This window comes from Triticum dicoccoides, chromosome 4B (assembly GCF_002162155.2).
Source record: "Triticum dicoccoides isolate Atlit2015 ecotype Zavitan chromosome 4B, WEW_v2.0, whole genome shotgun sequence".
NCBI lineage: Eukaryota > Viridiplantae > Streptophyta > Magnoliopsida > Poales > Poaceae > Triticum > Triticum dicoccoides.
The window spans coordinates 433,835,869-433,858,164 of NC_041387.1; the positions used below are offsets into that span (position 1 = coordinate 433,835,869).

The window sequence follows — 22,296 nt, forward strand, 5'->3', positions numbered from 1 at the left end:
TAAGTTTCCTCCATACAGAAGAAAAAGAGACCTGCTGAAAATGGCGCCTGAACCAACTCAATCTGGACCATCAGATTCATCCGTAGCTCTAGGCTTCTCCTTGTACCCCACGCCCACGCGTCTACCGTCCACGCCCCACTTCTTCTGGCACGCGTCTTCACGCCCCGCCCGAAAAGCGCAACGCGCAGATCCCCTATACGCGATACCCCAATCGAAGAAGAGGGGAAAAAGAGAAAGCTCTGCGGCGGAGCCATGTCCGGCGCGGGGGAGTACCAGGAGATGGCCGCGTCGGTGCCGCCGGCGCTCAAGGCCATCACGCTCACCCACGTCCGCTACCACCGGGGCGACAGGGTCGGCCTCTTCCTCGCGTGGGTCTCCCTAATCCCCGTCTTCATCAGCCTCGGCGGCTTCATCTCCCACTTCATGTTCCGCCGCGAGCTGCAGGGCATCTGCTTCGCCTTGGGGCTCCTCGTCTCGCAGGTCCTCAACGAGCTCATCAAGCACTCCGTCGCGCAGTCCCGCCCGGCCTCGTGCGAGCTGCTCGAGACCTGCGACTCCCACGGCTGGCCGTCCAGCCACGCGCAGTACACCTTCTTCTTCGCCACCTACCTCTCGCTCTTCGTGCTCCGGCGGTCGCCGGCGAGCCGCGTCATGGCCTCCTTCTCATGGCCTCTCGCGTTCCTCACCATGCTCTCCAGGGTGTATCTCGGCTACCACACCGTCCCGCAGGTCAGAGCCCCTGAATTTCGGATCCGATCTGCGCGGACGCGATGGGATTTTGATTATTGATTCATGCACTTCTAGCCAATGATTAGGCATTACAATCAGATAATTTAAGACTTCTTCTAAATGCAGGATTTGCAAAACACTGGGATAGAGAAGACATACTAATTGATATCCTACAGGAATTGAAAGAAATTAAAAAAAAGTGATCTAACCTTTCTATAAATCAATCATATGGGATTGGGTGGAAAGCAATCCGTATGAATTTTGGCGCTTTCATTCCTTTGATCCAAAGGGCATAGGAAAAGTTCGTATGGTTGAAATCATAGGGATTATTCACATAGGAATTTGCATGTGTGTTTGCATTTGAATTTCAACTGGTTCGAATCCATCAATTGAAGCATTCGGATCTAAAACTCAAGAATATTTCTTTGAAAACACAAAAATTACAGCTAAAGTGCTATCCTTATGGCCTCAATAGGTGAATGAAATTCATATGGTTAATCTGTTGGACCTATCTGTTTGCATATGAATTTGAACCATAGGACAATTACATTTTGGGTGGATATGTACTTGAAAGTTGGGTATTCTCTCTTCATAGTATACTTGTTCCCGAATCAGCAGTGTGATTCGGCTTAATGGCATCATCCTTGAGAAAAGTTGGTGGTCTCCCTGCATACCTGCTTTGTTTGGAACATTGTTTGGTTTTATTGCTTTTAGAATAAGCGAAATGTCATGACTGCCACTAAAAAACTGACAGATATTTAAATTTGATGGGTTCATTAGGTTTTCGCGGGAGCAGTAGTCGGCCTTGTATTTGGTGCTATCTGGTACTGGTTCGCCAACACCATTCTTGCTCAATACTTCCCAATGATTGAGGAGAGCGCAATTGGGAGGTGGTTTTATATCAAGGATACTTCACATATTCAAGATGTGCTCAAGTTTGAGTATGATAATGCAAGGGCAGCAAGGAAGAAAGTCGCTACTGATTGAGGATGTAAGCCACAGCAAATCTTAACTTTTTGATCATCTGGCACATCTTGCTCCAACATGAATAACCATATCTCTACATCACAAGTACTCTGTTCTGCTCTTACATGAAGTATAAGCTGTGATCATCCATTAAAATGTGCTTCAGATTAGCAGTTTACAAATAGCATATGTAATTAAGTCAGATGCATATCATTTTACCTAGTTATTTTTATGGAAGGGTTTTAGGTTCTTTGTGATATGACTATTCACATTATCTGCAAAGTTCAAAAAGGCACTGGGCATAAATTGTTCATTTTGGGACCTACTTGCGCCTACCTCGCTTATGCGCTGCTTAGGCGCGCGCCTAAGTATCCCGTACAATACTGTACTGACACCATAGGACAAGCCAGCAGGACATAGCTGGGATCGCTGGGGAAGTAGTTTTCAGCTGGGAAAACATAGGAATATCAATACATAGCTCTCCATGTAGCAGATTACAACCATGTGCCCATCTATATACAACTAAAACGTAAATTGGAGCGGGATATAATCATTGAACAGATAAGTACCTTGTCAGTATATCGCTCTCATAGCCATGTGCTCATGTATATACTAATAGCAGATTATAGCCATACATCGCTAATAGCACAAGCACATCACAAATACACAACACAAGTGCACAGCACAAGTGCACAACACATTAGCACAGCCAACAACAGCAGCTAGCAGCTAGTGGCAGCAAATTTGAGTAGCAGTAGCTAGCCAGCCAGCTACAGAGCATGACCAACAACAGAGGGAGCAGCACCAGCAGTGAGCAGCAGCAAAATAGCAGCACCAACAGCAAACCAAGACAAAAGAGGAGAGGGAGGCACCGAGGCAGATAGCTCAAAAGGGGAGACGGGGAGGGCTCACGGGGTTTGCCTGCCTGAAGAGAAGAAGAGCACGAGGAGGGGCGTGAGATCCGTGGCGGGGCAAGGTCGGCGTCCAGTAGCCGGCGGCGTGAGGAGAGCGCGAGACGAAGGAGCTCCGACCAAGGCGAGGATGAGCTTGAGATCCGTGGCGGCGCGAGGAAGGCCCGACGACGCAAGGAGAGGAGAGCCAAGGCTAACCTAACACGAGCCATAATTTTGGGCTTTTGGCTCTTGTCCCGCGCCTGCCTGCCTTGCCTTCTAATTCCTGCTGACCCCCTTCCCGCCATTCTGCGCCATTACACGTGATTTCCTGGCATTCCGCGTGTTAGAGTACGTAATGGGCCTAATGGGCCCATTAGTCTTAGGGTTAATTAGAGATAACGGTCGCTTGCTTAGGGGTCAAGTAAGTCTTGCTTGGGAGTCAAGTGAACCTCTCTATATAAAGAGAGGAGATGTATCAATCTAATCAAGCAAGAATTAAGAAGGAAATCCCTTCCCTCTTGCCCGGCCGTGGGTAGAAAGGCCCCCGGCCGGCCCTCTCGCGCCCTCCTTCTAGCAGCGCCATAACAATTTGGTATCAGCTGGCTTCGGTTCGATCATGTCTTCACCGCCGCCAAGCCCGTCTCTTCCGCTGCCGGTCACCTTGTCGCCTCCGGCGACCACCACGACCGTCGCCCCGCTCCTGCCCGCGTCGGGATCCTCTGTCGCGCCCGCCCCCGCCGTCCTCACCTGGGAGGAGGTGTCCGGGGTGCTGCGGGACCTAACCCAGGCGGTCCAGGAGATCCACCTGTTCTTGGCCGGGTCCTACGGGCCGCATCCGGTTGCGCCGCCCATCGCCACCCCCGCGCCGCCGTGGCTGTCGTGGCAGCCACCGCACCAGGCGGCCTTCGCTGCGCTCGCCAGGCCGCTGCAGCTGCCATCCATCGCCACCACGCCCAGCCCTGGCTGCAGTGGCAGCCGCCGCTCCTGGCGGCCTCCGCCGCGCCCGGCGCTCCGACGCAGCAGTCGTTGCCGCTGCCCGGCGTGACAGCGCAGCAGCCGCTGCAGCTGCAACGGCCACCGCCGGTCACCTCCGCCGCCCAGTATGGGATGCCCTACGACGGGAGTGCGACGACCTCGTTCCCATCAGCGTCGCCGCCATCCCAGGGCGTCCACATCCAGCAGATCAAGTCCCTGCTGTCGCCGTCACCGCTTCCGTCTTGGATCGCTACCCGCCACGTGTCGACGGCGGTGAGGCTGCAGGCTGCTGCGCGCGGCCTCCTAGCGCGTCGGCGTGTGCGGGAGATGCGTGGTCTGCAGCTGCCACTCCTCCAAGTTGCCCTTCGCTGCGCAAAGGACCTCGATCTCGTCCGCTGCGTCGGGGATCTTGGGCATGCGGTTTCCCCCACGGGCGGCTGGCACGTTGTTTTCCCCGCGGGCAGCGACCTCAAAGTCTGTGACATCGGCGGTTGGGGGGGCGCACCCCTCCTCGTCATTCTCAATCGCAAGCCCTCCACTCTTCCCTATGCGGTGCAGACCAACAGCCGTCCGGCGGGGAGAAGGCAGGGTGTCACCGACAGGAGCGCACCGCGTAGCACCACTGCTTTCCGCCGCCGACCGCCGCGAGGGCGCCTCTGCTGGTCGCTCTTGCGACCACTTCCAGGTGGCCATACACATGCACTCCTTTGGTCCAGGTGGTGTCCATGGGATCCAGGTGGCTGTACACGTGCACGTCCGACGTGCGGATGGTGTCCACTTTTTGTTAAAGGGTCCAAAATAAAGCGTCTCAATCCATTTTAGGTTGAGAATAATAAAACAAGCCGAGATGTAAAAGGCTTGTTTTTAGGTGTTAGGTTTGTGTTGCGTAGAGTCATGGTTATAAGTTGGTTAGGCTGCAGCTCGAGGACAAGCTGCATGTCCAGGTGGGGTGTAGTGTTAGAGTACGTAATGGGCCTAATGGGCCCATTAGTCTTAGAGCATCTCCAACAGCCGCGCTAAACTAGCGTCGCGCCGCAAAATTGGTCGTTTTAGCGCGCGCAACGCGTCGGGGCGCTCCAGCGGGCGCGCAAAAACGACGCGCGTGCTAAAACGGGTTGGGCGCGCGGTCAAAAACACTTACCCGCGCGGCGTATTTCGGGCGCCCACTACAGCGTGCGGCACACTCGAGCGCTTGCGCCCGCTCTTCCTCTCGCGCTTCCACCCCCGACCGGCCGCGCCGCCGCCGCCGCCCGCGCACCCCGGCGACCGTCTCAGGCTTCCCCGGCCTATCCCCGCGCTTCCGCCCATCCCCTCCTAGTACCGCCGGCGCCCGCGCGCCTCCGTCGTCCGAGGAACAGCGCCCGAGCGCTCGCTGCCGCGCCGCGCCCGCAAGGTGTTTGACAAAACGCCTACAAGGTATGTATTGCTCAAACTTCATGAATTTGGTGCATGTTTTGAATTGTAGTTTTTATAGTATAGTATTGAACATTGTAGATGAGTTCGTCGTATGATTCTTCCGAAGAAGAATTTGATATGGAAGAGGAGGAGGATCTTGCAATGATCGTAGCTATGCATATCAATAAAAAACCGAAGCACGGTGGTTCGGTTATGGGTCGGGAGAAAATTTGGAGAGATAGGATTGATGCCCATAACAGATTGATGAAGAACTATTTCGTGGAGAATCCCACATACCCGGAGTCGTATTTTCGTCGCCGGTTTAGGATGAGCACCGACTTGTTCAGGCGCATTGCAGAGAAACTAGCAAGCCATGACCGGTTTTTCCAGCAAAGGAGGAATGCCGCCGGAGAGCTCGGGCATAGCACTTTTCTGAAGGTGACAGCCGCTTTGCGTATGTTGGCATACGGTATCCCGGCTGATCTAGTTGATGATCATTTGGCTATGGGTGAGAGCCAAGCCATCATGTGTGTCAAGCGCTTTGCAGTGGGAATTGTGCAAGTGTTTGGCGAGGAGTATTTGAGATCTCCCACTGCTGAAGACGCCGCAAGGCTATTGGCGACGAACAAAGCGCGCGGCTTTCCTGGCATGCTTGGCTCAATAGATTGCATGCATTGGAGTTGGAAGAATTGTCCAAAGGCATGGCATGGGCAATTCCGCGGCCAAAAAAAGGGTTCCACTATAATCCTTGAAGCGGTGGCCGATCAGGAGACTTGGATTTGGCATGCATTCTTTGGAATGCCTGGATCTTTGAATGATATCAATGTTGTCAACCGGTCACCACTGATGAATAAGATTGCAAACGGTGAGTTGCCACCTGTGCAGTTTGTAGCAAATGACCGTACGTACAACTATGGCTATTATCTAGCGGATGGCATCTATCCAAAGTGGCAAACCTTCGTGAAGCCGTTGAAAAAACCGAAAGGTAAGAAAAATCTTGATTTCCACAATGCTCGGGCGGCGGCTAGAAAAGATGTGGAGAGAGCATTTGGGATTTTGCAAGCCCAATTTGCTATTGTGAGAGGACCGGCAAGATTTTGGGATCAAAAAATGTTTTGGTACATCATGCACGCTTGTGTGATCATGCACAACATGATCATCGAGAATGAGCGTGGCCAAGATTTAGACTACTCACAGTATGAGCTCTTGGGACATCCCGTGCGAGTGCGGCGGAGGGCTGAAAGAGTAGCCCGTTTTGTTGCCTCCTATCATGTCATTCGGCGTCCCGCAACGCACAAGGAACTTCAGAATGATCTAATTGAAGAGTGGTGGGCATGGCATGGACGGCAAAGAGCATGATGATATCTGCACTCGACATTGTATTGTTCATGAACTATTTGTTGTGTTGTAATAATTTATTTTGAACTATTTGTTGTACTGAACGATAAACTATTTGTTTGAGTTGTAATGATTTATTTTGAACTATTTGTTATTGATTTTTATTTTGTTTGTTTGATCATTTTTGCTCATCTTCTTTGAAATGTACATGTGGTTTGTGCGACGCGCGCGCTGTATTTTTGCGCCCTGCTGGAGCGGCGCGCGCGCTGCATTATAGCACCGCTGCTGGAGCCAGCGCAGGCGGGCGCGCAAAACCAGCCGCAGCGCGCGCGCTAACAGGTTTTTTGCGCGCGGCGCTTTAGCGCGGCCGTTGGAGATGCTCTTAGGTTAATTAGAGATAAGGGTCGCCTGCTTAGGGGTCAAGTAAGTCTTGCTTGGGAGTCAAGTAAACCTCTCTATGTAAAGAGAGGAGATGTATCAATCTAATCAAGCAAGAATTAAGAAGGAAATCCCTTCCCTCTTGCCCGGCCGCGGGTAGAAAGGCCCCCGGCCGGTCCTCTTGCGCCTTCCTTCTAGCAGCGCCATAACACCGCGCGCCTAGTCGTGCTTCAGCAGGAAAGGTGCTCGGCCTAGTCACGCGTTTCCGAATGCACATGGCCAAAGCAAGGCGTTATGCCAGCACCTTGTGCGTAGGCGCGCATAAGCGCACGATTAATAGTGCCTTTTTGAACTTTGATTACCTACCAAACCGTTGCTCATCATGTTCTTACTTCAGTGCAGGTTTCTGCTCATGGATTATATTGTTGGTCTATCTCAGGGAGGGTAAGAACTTGTGTGGCATGGCAAGATGTTTGCTTCGCTGAAGCTGCACGCGAACCCATGTACTCCTAGCTGGACTTTTATTAGAAGAGAAGCCCGTTGGAGTTGTGGTGTTTTTTCGCTTTTCCTGGCCATAAGCCATTGTTCTTTTTAACCCCAGACCCTTGTATTATTTTGGCGATGAGTTGATTTTCGTGTACATTTGGACAAAGACCACAGTTTTTTTGTACTTGACTGAATTATATCTGTGCCATATGTCCATATAGATGGTGTGTTTTTTGTTTACATGGGCAATGGGTGTGGTGTACACTGTAATCATCACCAATGGGCGGTCTGTTAACATACGCAATTCCTCCCCTCCCGATATTTATGGGCCAGTTATTTTGGTCGATTCCGGGAGAATCGGCCCCCTCCCCGATGAACTAGAGCGTGAACTGAAGGGTGCGCATCGTTCAAGATGCAGTCGTTTCTGTGCTTCCAAGGACGTGAGGAGCGTCGTGGATGCCAGCCCTTTACGTATCGGCTTGGGCGTGACTTGTCTGCCGCCGTGCCACCAGTCCAGAAGGGCGATTTCATTGTCCAGAAGTCTGCAGGTCATGCGCATCCAGGAGAGGATCTCAAACCAGACGTGGCGCGAAAAGGGGCAACTGAGAAGAATATGGCGCATCATCTCAGGCTCCGAGCGAGGCGGTTTGCCGTCCAGCATCAATCCAAGCTAACGAGCCCGCGAGAAGAATATGGCGCATCATCTCAGGCTCCGAGCGAGGCGGTCTGCCGTCCAGCATCAATCCAAGCTAACGAGCCCGCGAAAGAATTTCACTTTTGGGGACGCCTAACTCTTCCAGATAAGCTTCTAGGTGCTGCAGGTGGTCGAATCGTGAAAGGAAGCCATGTAGGCAGATTTGGCAATGTAAGTAACAAACGCATTCCACTTCCACACAAGCCTGTCGGGCACGTCGGAGAGCGCCATGGCCTCGATCAGGCGCCACAGTAGGAGGTACTAGCCGATTCGCCATGAATGTCTCGCGCCCATAGGTGTCCCGGCAAGCCCTCGGCGACCGTCCTGGCCTTTCTACACCTTTTGGGAATGCATGCGTAGAGAAGAAGGGCGATCTCGCGAACAAAGCGTCACTTGCGACTTGAGATGGTCTAATTTGTTTTATCTATACGAACGAACAGGTAGTTAGCTAGTTTTCCTGTACAAGTTGAATGTGTTTGGCTTTTCGAGCAAAATAATGTAAAAACATTTACCTCGAAAGTACTCTTCTAGTCCCGAGCTTAGGTGAACAGTAAAATCAAAAAAATATTGAGAACAAAATTAAAAATTCTGATTTTTTTTTAGTGACAAACATTGACAAAAGTTTTCAGCGCTTGCGAAATTTCAGCGTGAAACAACAATTGTAGAAGCCGTGGCAAAAAAGGAAAAAGACCGCTCCCATTTACCTTCTTTTTTTATCTCCCCGGAGACCAGGAGTATATATTGTTTGATTTCTTCCATATGAAGTACTCCCCCGATCCAATCTTAGTAAGGCTGCCACACTTATTATGGATCGGAGGGAGTACTAAGTATAAAACTGACTTAACACAATGACAGAACACTCCTCGCTAATATAAGTATAAAACTTGCTTAACACAGAATGTTGATCAGTTTGCCAGTGCACACATTCGATTTGTTTCTAAAAGACTGATGTTCTACCATCCAAACACACGAAAAAGGAACAAATTGTAACGCTGGTCTGGTTACAAACTCTAACTCAACAGCTTTTTGCACCGAGAAACCAAAGCCACTCTAAAATTGCTCAAACGATGAGATATTTAGGCAAATAGTTTCGGTTGGGTGTGTGATATACACATACCACAGCTCCCAGAGAATCACAAGCAAAGCAGGGTAAAAGTATCGCATATATCCGTTTGCCAGGATTCAGAAAATCTCGCCGAGTTATACCATAGAGAGCAGCAGTACCAAGGGCATGCACCATGAAGCACCAAAACGCTATACCTCTGGCTGCTGACTTGTAACATCTTCTTGGTTAGAGGCGTCATCAGGAATACTGACAGATGGGCTTTGTTTCTGACTTGTAACATCTTCTTGGTTAGAGGCATCATTAGGAATACTGACAGATGGGCTTTGTTTCCTTTCTGCCTGTAGCGACCGGCACAGGGACTCGAGTTTGTCCTTTTGATTCTTATATTTGTCTAGTTGCTTCTTCACCACCTCACGCTGCACGCATGACCAAAAATAGGTTCTAAGTTAGCAACATGCGTGCCAACTTGCACAAAATTCTCCTAGTATGCAAGCTAAGGTAGATGAAACTGCGTAACCATAAAAATTAAATAAGGTGATACCACACACGGGTATGGTATTAAAGGAGATTAATATGAGCTATCAAAGCATGTGGCTATTAGCTTCAAACAAATAAGATCAGGTAGGTGCGCTTGTTTTCGAACATCCTGACTAGTTTGTATAATGTATGCATTACCTCCTCAATGAACTTCACAAGAGCAATATCTGAATTCTCACACTTGTTCTTCAGGGCTTCATTTTGCTTCCTAAAGTCTTTTATCGCCTTCACCATCTAATGTGGAGATAACAAAAAAAAAAGTTATGTAGGCAGAGCAATTAATAAGAACAAAGGTTCAAAGCAGAATAGCAGATACAGCGATGAGTGTGAAGTGAGATAGGTAAAAACCTGTTCCATCTCCTTCTTGTAAGTTTCGAACACTTCATTGCTTTTTGACAGGGCATCCTGAAATGATATAATGGAACACAACATTTACACCTATAATCCCCATTAAAATGGATAAGCTGGAATGCTGTTTATGTGCTCATCTACTGGGGGAGGGGAAATCCACCATTAAGATAAACTGAAGCGATAGAATTAAGAATTAAGAGTAGGATTTTCTTTGCAAAAGTACCTGAAACTGCTGAAATTTTTCACCATCAGCAGCTAGCTGCACCCGCAGGTTCTTCTCAGTAGTGACAAGTTGAGAAACTTGCTCAGCATACAATACCATTTGGGCATGTTCTTGAGCTGCTTTCGCTTGATGCTGTTGAATTTTCAGATCAGCAAGCTCAAGTTCCAGCGTCTTTTCTTTCAGCTGCATATGTGATGAGCCAACGAGAAACAAAAGTTCATAGAAAGTACAATAAACAACACATAAATCATTGTTGTGGACTTGTGGCAGTATTGGATCCTTGCAGATACTGGTCAAGCATACCTGATGAGCATATTTCTGCTGAATGGTATTATATTGATCAGCAAGATCTTTGAGTTTATTTCTCAGCCTACAAAATAGCAGCCATCATTACGTATGTAACTTTGTTGTGAATCGATGTTGTTTCAATTATTGAAACTCTTAAAACTGAAGACATGCCTAAGCTTAGTAGTCTTACAAATTGTTCTCTTCAAACTGAGCAATGCATTCATTTTTCTGCTCCTCAAGCTTGACACTGACAGCCTATAAAATATCATAAATATAATGGTAATTAAAGGATAAAAAGTACTCCATTTAATGACTAAGTCAAAGCCAGGGATCAAGCTGGCCAGGAACGCAAAACAGGCTATCCCCCTTTCATGGGGGGCAGCCAATCCCATAGAGTATGTATTTTAGGTAATGAAATTAGAAAGGACATTTATAAATATTTATTTCAGATTACTGTCATGTATTGTATCATTGACCTTCATAGCATTCTCGAATTTATCGGACATCTCCATCCGAAAGTTCTGCCCCTCTGTTGACACCCTTTGGCACTCTTCCTGAACCACAGACCTAAAATATATCACAGTTGAACAAAAGTGCAAAATACTAATGAATACAAGTTTCACATCTCAGAACTAACTGAACATACCTTTAACATTTTGTTTTGACGCTGAAATTCTCTACAAAGAGATTCTAATTTTTCTTTAACTGCAATGGCTGCAAGAGACAAAATGCAAACAGCGCATCTTAGTAGGTAGGAAGGATTTTAAGAGTACCATGTGCATACATGAGTAAAAACCCAGAGGAATCATGTATTGAGTTAGATCTATTTTGCTTTGTTGTAATGACATGTATGTTATAGAACATTATACCAACCAAAAAAAAGTGAAGCTGTAGTGTTTGGACAGTGAACCCTTAACTGTTGAAAAAACAGGCACGTAGTCGGGATCATGGTTTCACATAATACAAACTTGCCTACATCCCTCTCTGCTACCACTCTATGGAAATATGATTTCTAACCAATACACTTCCAGGCAATGATTTCTACTGCGGTCAAAATAATTTTGGGCCTCTTCTGAATACATCTCTCACGCGTTCGACTTGGTGTCTTGAGCATTGCTCTTCGAGGTGCTGCGTAGGTTTGGCTTTGGGCCTCGCTTGGACGCTTCCTCGAGTGGGTTGCCATCCCGCTGTCCTCGAGCAGCACGACGGTAATGCTCAATGGTGAGCCGGGCCGCCGATATGGCACCACAAGGGGTTGCGACATGGTGACCCGCTACCCCCCATGTTTGTGTTGGTGATTGACACCCTCAACAAGTTGTTTTGACCAGGGCCAGGGAGTTCGTGGTGCTCCATAGTCACGCGCCTCGCACTTCATTTGTCGGCGTCTCGCTTTACGCGAACAACGTGATCATCTCCAGTCACCCGGATAGGGGGGAGTTGCTCGCTGTTCGCAGCTTAGCGCTCTGCGGGCACACGTCAGGGTTGCACAACAACTTTGCTAAATGCTTGGTGTCCACGATAGGTTGTTCGGACGAGGAGGCCTCGAGGCTGCATTGGTGATGGAGTGTCAGCTGGCTCCATTCCTGACCAAGTACCTCGGGATCCCCCTCGCCCTCCGGAAGTTGTCAAGTGTGGCTCTCGAGCCATTGGTTGACACGATCACGGATCGCCTCCCTACTTGGAGGGCATCGATGATGGCGAAGGTTGGGCGCCTAACCTTGGTCAGGTCGGTCCTAGCCACCATGCCATTGCACTAGGTGGTGGTTCTTGGCTTGAACAAGCGGCCCCAGAAGCAGATGGATAAGATCCTCAGGGGGTTCCTTTTGCTTGGCATGGCAACCATTGCCACGTCAACTGGCATTGGGTGTGTAGGCCCCTTCATCTGGACGGCCTGGGTGATTTGAACCTGAGGAGGGTGGCGATCAGTCTCTGGGTCCACTGGCTCTGGAGGATGCCCATTGATCCCAACCGCCCCTGGAAAGGCCTCGACCTCCAGTTCTCCTGGGATGAACATGCAGTGTTCACCACATCCACCAAGATGGTGGTTGGCGATTGAGCTACTGCCTTATTCTAGGAGGACTGCTGGCTTGATGGTCAGGCAATCTCGGAGATAGCGCCCAAGCTGCACCAGCTGGTCTCCCTGACTCTTCGGGATGCCCGATCGCATCGACGCTGGATCTCGGATATCGGGGGCGGGGTGGGGCGCTGGCTCTATGCCATCTGTCAGTCGGCCCGCCTGGTGCAGCTTGCTCCCCACATGGACGCCCTCCAGCGGCGTTGGACGGCGGATGCGCAGTACATGTCCAAGAGTTGCTATGACGCTCACTTTGAGGGCGCAATCGGACCTCGCTCGTCAAGTTCTACCTATGGCTCGCTTGACCAGATCAGAGCGTCTTGAGCGTCGTGGTTTGCAGCACACATCGAGTTTTGTGCTATACGACGAGTCCAAGGAGACAATGGCCCACCTCCTCTCTGGCAAGTGCTCTCCTGGTTCAGGTCGATTGCTATTGGCCCAGCCGAGGGGGCGGACTTTGTGGGTTGGTGGCAACTGGCAAGAAACTTGCCTCTGGGTTCCTACCTCGGGTCCTCGGCTCGGAAGGGCGCGTCCTCAGTCATCCAGTTTGTGGTTTGGTGCATCTGGAAGCATCATGACGCAATCATCTTCAACAATTCTTGGCTCAACCTCGACCGTCTCCTCAGCACAATCAAGCCGGAGGCTAGGCAGTGGGCTCTGGCGGGCGTGTCTGGGCTTGCGGCTTTGCTCCTGAGGGGAGCGGCGACTAGCGTCTAGGGGCGTTGTGTTGTGCATTGGTTGTGGCCTTGCTTGGGCTATTGTACGTCGGGTGCGTCCTTCTTGGAGCTTGTAATGACTATTCTCTCTATCAATGCAACGCAAAGCTTTTGCGTTTTCTCAGAAAGAAAAAAAAGAACACATGAACGGTAAACACAGGAACAGAAAAATACACAATAACTAAATGACATGACATATTGAATCCTGCATGAATTGAAAACACATGAACACGTAATAGAAACTATTTGATTATCTGGTTGCACCATAAAAAAACACATGAGTTTTCTTTAGGGATTATTAGATGCGTTGCCATAGCCCACAATTGCCAGACACAGAAAAAATTCTAGATCTCTAAGCCTTGGCTAGGAATTCTACGGAATTGGGGTGTATGACCTATGGAAACCATAGGAATTTTGGTGTTCACAGCTTTTTAGTTTTCTGATCCCATGTGCCTCTATAGGAAAATTTTCTAGGGGATGAAAATCCTTCCATCTAAAGGAGCTACAAAGAAACTTAACTGTGATTTTCATGTTTTCAACAAAAATGCTAATGAATTTTAAATCCTTTAATGGAATATGCACAATTGAGCTGTCTCCGTTTGGGGGATGTTCATTGCTAACCCAAATTTCAAATAAATGAATACATTTATATAGGGATGGAACAATCATATAATGCATCTTTCCTATATAGTGGACAATTGTCCATGGAAGAAGCAGAATGGAGATTTCGCTATGTTCTTCTTGCTAAATGTGTCTGGTCCACCAGATGTTCCATGCTATAATTTCTGATGAAAGACCAAGACCAAAATAATACTCCCTCCGTAAACAAATATAAGAGCATTTAGATCACTAAAGTAGTGTTCTAAACGCTCTTATATTTCTTTACAGAGGGAGTACATTTTAAGGTAGGAAGGATTTTACGAGTGTGCATACAAAGGGAAAAAAACAGAGTAATCAGTATTTAGTTACATAGGTTTTGTTTTGTTTAATGAGAAGAATCCAGAAGTTTTCAAATTACACCAAAGTTGGCCTCGGTCATTATGTATTGAACCGAGGAAAAAGCCTCTGTAACAGTTGGTCGGTAGTAAAAAGTCATAGCAAAACCGGTAGCGGCTTGTACTAGAAAACAAGTAAGTGTATTCCCCCTAAACAATAAAATATGTTGACATGGGGAGGAACATATTGACTAGTTATATCATCCGCAATTGCCTGAATCTCAAGACGTTCCTCAAACCAATCATATACTTTATTGAGAAGGTAACTAACCCGAGTCCCCCTCTAAGAGCCGTATATGAAAATTTCATCTCGTACGGCTCAAGCAGAAACACACAAATTTTCAACAAATATTAGAAAAAAGGTTCAAAACTTCACCAGCCACTGAATTGGGTCGATTTGCCTTGAAGATATCAAATAAGAAAAATCCGGAATATCTTCTTTGTGATGGCATATGAGAAGAATCCAGAAGTTTTCAAATTACCACATGTTATATATTAACATGGTTATTAGATAACTTTATTCCAAACAAAGGACAGCTGAGGAGTTTTTGACAGTGGATCCTTAACTGAGAGTAACCAATGGATTTATCCATTACATTCAACTGTTGGAGAACTAAGCATCGAGGTCACATTTTGGATAATAGAAACTTGCCTGCATCCCTCTCCGCTACCACTCCATGGTACCTCTGGGCAAGTTGCAACAACTCCCTGTCCTTCTCTAGCTTACTGTTCCGCTTCACGACCTTACGCTTTGGCTCGCCACTATCCTACAAAGTCATGGAATCAATCCAGTTTAGCACACACTTATCTTCCCACCAACACCAATATAGCAGGCAGAGAAATCTAAACCATATCCATTTCTGCATTGACAACCTTTTGGTTGGCCAGCGGTTCCGATTGCTCTACCACAAAGCTCTCCTTCATTGCATCTTTGGCACCTGTGCGAACAGCATCAAAACGAAGGTGAGCGAACATATTACAGACTTCAATGGCGATGGGCGAAGCCGCTTAAGTTGCCTCATTCACCCTAAACTGTAACTGACGATTTGATTAATTAGATGACATCAGATCAGGAAGCTGCCAGTGCGTGGGAGAGAGAGGGGGAGATCACCTCCTATGTCCGCGGCGGGCCCCTGCTGCTCGGGGGCACGCTCCGGCTCCGAAGCGGCGGCGGCCATAGAGAGGCTCCGCAGGGCATCGGCGGCGTCGGCGGGGCTGGATGGAGCGCCTAGGGTTTCCTCACCGTCGGCGCGGGCAGCGCCCTCGTGATCAGGGCCGAGGGCGGGATGCAGGGGATCGGCGGCGGCGGGGGCGGGGGTGGAGGAGACTGGCTGGGCCTGGTCGGCGGAAGAGCTCTCGACGAAGCCATCGGGGAGCGCGTCGGCCTCGGGGAGACGCGTCGCCGGCGAGGCTTCCATCGGTGGAGAGAGAAAGAGGGAGGGAGAGATGGTGTCGCCGCGCAGTCCCTTGCGCTGGTGTCCTGTGTTTCGTGTAACTCTGCTGCTGCGAACACGCGTTCCGCACAAAGGCCGGTCATAACTCCGTCACTCTCCATGTACGCTACTGGTAAATCCGCCGTATAAGATTCATGTTCAGAGAACAGAGATGGATTCATTTATGTTTGTTCTAGTTTCAGGAATCAAATCTGAATGATCCTCGATTCAGATGTAGGGCTACTGGGCTGTTCGCATTCAAACTTGGTTCATACGCAAAAAACAAAATAAAAAACAAACTTGGTTCGGAATACTAGTACTCCCTCCGTCCGAAAATACTTGTCGGAGAAATGAACATAACTCATGGTAATATAGTTTCTACATGCTTGCAGATGATAATCTTAGCCAAAATATGCATACATTTGCATAATAAGTGCAAAATTGGTTTCGGTCATATATACAACACAAACAAACACAGAAAGCAGCTAGTACATCCTTTGGCCGTGTGCATGCATCTTCAGATGCAGTGACCTGAAAAGTTTACTCTGTTCTACGTATCATCTAACACAAATGTTAGTGTCCAGTGACCATTTAAACTCATCAATACCACTTCCTGTATTGCCCACGCTGCGCCACACGCAAAAACTCAGTCTGACACTCTGTAAGATACACTCAACACCTCATATGCGTACGTTAGCGTCCAATAGCCTCCATCTCCACAGGCTCGTAGAACATGGCCTGTGAACTCTTACTGATTGCTCAACTCATTGGATGCACATAGTTTCAAATGGAAAGTTATGAGCTCAAGTATCAACTTGCGGATCGCAATGCTCCTCTCGAGTTTGTAGGATATGCGGCAGAGGGGCGGTTATCTTCAGCATCTGCAAAGCCAACCATAAAAATATAAGGGAAACACACACATGGTGTTCAGTCATTATCGTTTGTTGCTCAGTGAACCTAAAAGGAAAGGGACTAACAAGAAAAATATCATGTCAACACTCCTATGAAAGAAAGGATGAATAGATGATCAAACATTCAATTGCATAGTTCGTTCTGCCAGCCAGATCACCTAAAGTGTACAACTAGAAACTATCCAACAATACTTACGTTTATATTTACAATTCTAATGTTAGATTGAAAACATTGAAATATTTCTTGCACGACTATAATTGCATCGACAAAAATAAGCAGTATTGATCTTTCTATGTTTCTCCATTGATGGGGATTTTTTTTTCTTCCCTTCTTATAAATAATGCAAAAACTTGCTTCCTCATACACTGATAGAACGGAAGAATCGTTTTGTAAATGAGACTCGACAACACCCATGACCATGTCTTCGTGTAGATCTGCGGTCACCTGCCGCACATCAGGCCACTTACCCCCACAGACGCAGTCACCGCATAGTTAGTATAAGAATTTAGATTCTCAGAGGAACCATTGAAGCTTCTTTTAACATCATTTTGCATCTTAGTAATATGATTGGTAGCATATCCTACCTGCTTTGTTCAGTCTAACAATCTAACAAAACAGTAGCATATACAGTTATACAGGATTGAACCTATTTCTTCATTCTTTTAGGGAAAGAAAATACTCTTTGTCATTTGTTAAGATTTACTCATAGTTGTACTGAAAAATAAAACCCTAAAATCATGTCTTATTCAGAAATAAATCACAAAATTACTTGTAATTCATTCCTCATTCAATAAAACAGCTCTTAAGGCCCACAAGCTACTGCGCATGTTAGGCGGAGAACACTACCCAATTTAGAAAGATTAATTTCTCTTTACCTTATTCGTGGTTGGATGAGAAAGGACCAGCCAATGAGCATGCAAGTGATACCCACAGTCTCCGGGAACAGGCTGTAAAGGCCTCTCATAACCTCTAAGACGAATTGGTAAGGTTAGTTAAACTAGATAAAAGAACAGGGGGGTCATACATGGACGTACTTCGCAGCACAACTAAAAGATGAAAGAATTACCCGTCGTATGCAAAACAAACATCCGTACTAGTAGATTCCAGGTCATGAAATTTAGGCTGCCCACCAATACCATAGAGAGGATCATCTGGAAAAAAATCATGCACTGTCTGAACTTTGGAATCTATTTAATGAAAATAGGATCTGCCATGCCTTTATTTAGATTTTTTTTAATGATATGCAAAAACGCTTTTAGCTAAGCCTGGAAGGAAGAGCTCAAGTAAAATCGTGCCCATCACAATAACAAGAGTGTTTTGGCTTACCAACAAGAGGGTGTCCAATGTATGCAAGGTGTATTCGGATTTGGTGAGGCCGTCCTGAATGAATTTCAACCTGCACCAGTCAAGGAAAAGAAACAGTGACATATATAAGAAATCATAATCTAAGCCTTATACACATCAGTAAATTGAGGGAACGATGTCATGTGCATACATAAATGAATATGTAAAAGCAGGACACAGAACCCCATCATACCTGGACCAGCGTTTGATTTTGATGCACAAGTCTCTCAAGAACACACACTTTGCTCATGGCTGGCTTTCCTGAGAATTAATAATGAAAGATAAAAACACATAAGGCCATGTCCAATGCAGCGCTAACAGCAGGCACTAATCACGGTCATTTTGCCAAGCCTTATTCCTTGTATCAGCGTTGGCATCGCTGCTGGAACTGGAAGCGTTGGCATCGCTGCTGGAACTGGAGACGGACACTCCGAGCTATTCATGCAGGCGGAATTTTTCGCCAGGCAACAGCACTACACTGTGATCTCCATTTGATTTGTTAGCTTGTTTGTTACGATCTCGACTGTATTCATCTAGCGGGACACAGGTACTATACCGGTACTCCTTGGCATATTAGATTTGTGCGCTACATGTCTGCCTTAATAAATGCCATCTCCAGCATGCAGCTTTAAAAAAAAAAGGGCAACCTGGTGCATGTAGCTCCCGCTTGCGCAGGGTCCAGGGAAGGGTCCGACCACTTTGGGTCTATAGTACGCAGCCTTTCCCTACATTTCTGTAAGAGGCTGTTTCCAGGACTTGAACCCATGACCTCATGGTCACAAGGCAGCAGCTTTACCACTGCGCCAAGGCTCCCCTTCAGCATGCAGCTTTAACTAGCAACATTTTTCTTTTCTTTTTTAGAGCCCTTAATTAGCGAACAGAATTGTCTGAGAAGCTGAGAGCTCTGGAGACTTCCGCTAAAACCGGTAAAACAAATGCAGCCAACTTGGTTGTTCTAGGGATATATAGGCACTTGCAAAATTTGCATTGGAGTTAATGGGCGCTTAAATCAAAATTTACTACCTAAGTGTCTGTAAACTAATTGCCTGGATAGAAGATCGAGGCTCTTACGCTAGACGCTTACTGCACTGGAGATGCATTAATAAATCAAGCAAGATTTGTTCGATATAACCTATATTGTCGATTTTAGTAAGCCCATTCTTGGTTCGGTAAACTTGTAGTACCTGAGGAACATGCCACATAAAGTCCCTCTGCAACTCCAGGGTAATGAACCAATCCTATGGGTTGAGTAACCACATCCTGCAGGTGCAAAGAAAAAAAAATCATACCATAAATATTGGTTTGCAAGAATGGCCAGTACACATTTTTTAAGCAAGATATCTGTTAGGACAGTGTAATTCACAGGCGTGAATGGGAAAGCACAGCACCTCATTGTGTTCAAGTATACCAGTTACTAATGCTCGATAGAATTTTGAAATTTTCCGTTCTTTGCCCACCTCAGTTCCATCCCTATAAATTAAATTAATCACTTAAACCAATACTGGTGTGCTAACGATACTGATATACTCTTTCCAAATTTAAAAGAGAAGATTGTACACCTTTTCTTCTCTGCATTTGCAGCACCTTCTGCAAAATAAGATGCAAGTTGAACTTTGGCAAGCTTTGTCTTGGCACAAAGCAGTAGACCTAGTAACATGGACCATGCAGGTCATCAGCAAGAGTGAAGACTTTTTTACATATGGCAATGCAGCGGTAACAAACATTTTTCTGTGAGACACATTTTATAAGCAAAAAATTAGTAGGAAAATGAGGCTTCATTGCAGAAGAGCTCTTTGTTAGAGGATGGTAAAGAAAAGAGCTCCAGAAACAGCAAATATGCATTTCTCCTAGATTCCTGGTTTCACAGGCAAGGAACAAAATTCACATCTGCCAGGCCTCAACTGGTCAGAATGAACTAAACAAAAAGCTACAAACCTGACGTGCCCCTTCCTAATCGATGAACAGGTACAGGATGTAACTGCACATTTTTTCTCTTAGAGCAGCTTGATGGGGGCATCTTCCACTCTTTCCACTGAAGTTGTGCTAGAACAGTGCGCTGCTGGAAGAGTCCTTTTGGCAGAACTTGCAAACCGGAAGGCTTATTAAGGGCTACCTGAAAAAATATTCCTGAGCTGATTTACGGCTATGATTATATAGCTTTACGTGTTACAACTAATTTTAATAACCATACATAGCAATGAAGGGGGATTCATACTTGCTGAAAATCAGTCAAGATTTGCAACTACCATAGCTAACAGAAAAACATGACAATGGGAAAAAAGTATGTGGCTCACAAAAAAAAGAGATGAAAAACAGATGGGACTTGAACCTTGCCAGCTAGCTAGACTGAGCAACAGTTAGATAGAATGTGTTTTTACGCAATTTAGCAAGAATATCAATGAAGTGCATACCATGTCGTCATCTTCATAAAGCACTTGAAGCAAATGTGGTGCAAATGGCTCCTTCCATGCGAGGCGATGATATACCAACTTAGAACCCTCCCTGAAAAAGGGGATCCAAATGAAATACATATTAGTTTCGAAAGGTAGCTACTAACATAAAGGAAACGATGAAGGAAAATAAGAATGATAACACTCTTGTTGCAAATGTGTACTGCAAACAGCATAAGAGGATACCTGAGAATCATATCTGGATCAGTGACAACTTGGCCATCAACCGTTATCTGCAAAAAAATCTCATTGCCTCCATTTGTATTTCAACACGCGTGACTTACAATGCAGAAACGTACTACTAATTAGCTACAGGATACCACATAAATTTTCTTATGCATGCATTTGAAGCTCAAAAGGGCAAAGAGAAAAAGCATCAGGATGAAGGATTCATAAACCTAACAGCTAGCACTTCATAACAACAAAAAACGACTGATTGCAAACAGCATGATTAATTTACCCACACACACACACAAAAAAAAACAGCATGACTAATTAACAACTGGTTGCTGCGTATGCTACCTGTCCATTGCGAATCCTATGAATCCACCTGCAGAGGCGTGCAACCACCACAATCAAATCAACACGGCGTTCAGTCCAGAGAAACCAAATACAAAAGGAGAAGGCAGCCACGGAGATTAACAAGTGAGCTTGGGCATCAGATACGTACCCTGGCAATGGCGCCGAGCTCTTGTAGTTCTCAGAGTAGAAATTGGTCAAGGTGGCGGTGGTTTCCGCATCTGCTCGCATGTGGATAAACCAGAGGAAGTTAAAAAGCAAAACAGGAAGAGAGCTGGGAGACGGAGGGGAAGCTGACCAGCGCCGCGGAACGTATCGGTGTAGGAGAGTCCTTCGTTGAGATCCGGCCATGCCCTCCCGAAGACGTAGTTCGCCTGCAGCGGCGGAGTCTCTCCGGCGGCGGCGGCCATCGCGTCGGCCATCAGGTGGGAGAATACAGCTTTAAGAGTGCAATTTGCATATTGGTCCCCAAGGTAGTTTCATTTTTAGATGAGTCCGCTAGGTTTTTGCTTTTTCCTGGGGACGAAACGTTTGTGCTCATAGTTTCAAATCGAGAGCTTCATGTTTTGCGAGCGATTGCGGCGATTGAGGCGATTGCGTGGCTCGAACGCTAGGGTTAGGGTTTTGCGAGCGGTGGTGGTGTGGATCGCGGTGGGACGGGAGGGGACGACGGCGTCTCCGAGCGTGTTTTGAGCCGGTGTGCAGACCTCTCTCCGTTGAGGAAGTCATGGCGGAGAGGAAAAAGGAAGGAGAGCAGCATCGAGGAGTGCAGCGGCTGCTCATGGAACGGCGGCGGCGTCGGGGACGAAGACACAGAGTACGGCGACCACGCCGCGACCGCCGGCGGAAAAGGAGGCGGCTGAACCAGCGATAAGGACGCCACTGGGCTCCCATAGCAGGAACGCTTACGTGTCCCTAGGCTTGACGGCTCGGCTGGGAGGCTTGGTGCTGACAGAGAAGGAGGCCAGAGGGTTCGTCTTCAAGGAATCGGAACAGGAGCAGGTTCGGTCGGCGATGTGGTCGGCGATCGGAAAGCTTTCACCCGAACAAGAGTGTGGTGGAGAAGTCCATGTCAAGGGCTTGGGGACTGCATAGAGAAGCTCAGTTCAAGATCATTGGGAGGAATTTATTTGCGGTGACTTGCGGGAGTGAGGGAGATTGGAAACACGCCCTAAACAACGGCACATGGCAATTTGATTTCAATGTTTTGGTGCTCAAGGATTATGATGGAGCAACTAGGCCATCGGAGATGATGTTTGAATATGTGAATGTCTGGGTCCGGGTTGAAGATCTGCCCGTGGATAGACGATCGAAGGCCTTCCGTGAAGCGCTTGGGAACTGGCTGGGCAAGATTGTGCGGGTGGATGTGGAAAAAGATGGCTTTGCAAAGGGCTCGGAGCTGAGATTCAGAGTTAAAACTGCCTATCTATGATCCACTCGTGAGGGGCTTCTATTTGAAGAAATCTGAAGACGACCTGGAGAAAACATGGTTTGATTTTAAATATGAAAAGATCTCGCACTTCTGCTTCGAATG

General features: G+C 47.2%; 3 protein-coding genes across 4 annotated transcripts; 1 reads left to right on the forward strand and 2 right to left on the reverse strand.

The window, feature by feature from the left end:
- Window positions 1-132: 132 nt before the first annotated feature.
- On the forward strand, window positions 133-7,402 carry LOC119290714 (lipid phosphate phosphatase gamma-like). 2 transcript variants are annotated; one of them, XM_037569345.1, is made up of 3 exons: window positions 133-729; window positions 1,510-1,720; window positions 7,077-7,402. In XM_037569345.1, the coding sequence occupies exons 1-2, from the start codon at window positions 253-255 to the stop codon at window positions 1,714-1,716; spliced, it is 684 nt and encodes a 227-aa protein (XP_037425242.1). In that variant the 5' UTR covers window positions 133-252; the 3' UTR covers window positions 1,717-1,720; window positions 7,077-7,402. The 2 variants fall into 2 exon arrangements, with proteins under 2 accessions (XP_037425242.1, XP_037425241.1); XM_037569344.1 differs by having other exon boundaries at window positions 135-729; window positions 7,072-7,402.
- A 1,301-nt stretch (window positions 7,403-8,703) lies between these two features.
- LOC119290715 (alpha-taxilin-like) lies at window positions 8,704-15,603 on the reverse strand. The gene is made up of 11 exons (XM_037569347.1): window positions 15,216-15,603; window positions 14,978-15,042; window positions 14,757-14,871; window positions 10,966-11,033; window positions 10,796-10,873; window positions 10,510-10,574; window positions 10,335-10,401; window positions 10,032-10,214; window positions 9,806-9,862; window positions 9,596-9,691; window positions 8,704-9,336 (listed from the first exon to the last, which is right to left on the reverse strand). The coding sequence occupies exons 1-11, from the start codon at window positions 15,520-15,522 to the stop codon at window positions 9,109-9,111; spliced, it is 1,329 nt and encodes a 442-aa protein (XP_037425244.1). The 5' UTR covers window positions 15,523-15,603; the 3' UTR covers window positions 8,704-9,108.
- Window positions 15,604-15,909: 306 nt separating this feature from the next.
- LOC119290716 (RNA pseudouridine synthase 5-like) lies at window positions 15,910-21,220 on the reverse strand. Its single transcript, XM_037569348.1, has 14 exons — window positions 21,061-21,220; window positions 20,914-20,983; window positions 20,766-20,793; window positions 20,430-20,476; window positions 20,205-20,295; window positions 19,729-19,906; window positions 19,353-19,440; window positions 19,182-19,263; window positions 18,978-19,053; window positions 17,987-18,054; window positions 17,776-17,845; window positions 17,516-17,600; window positions 17,325-17,418; window positions 15,910-16,418 (listed from the first exon to the last, which is right to left on the reverse strand). Exons 1-14 carry the CDS (start codon window positions 21,182-21,184, stop codon window positions 16,341-16,343), a joined length of 1,179 nt encoding a protein of 392 aa, XP_037425245.1. The 5' UTR covers window positions 21,185-21,220; the 3' UTR covers window positions 15,910-16,340.
- Window positions 21,221-22,296: the final 1,076 nt, after the last annotated feature.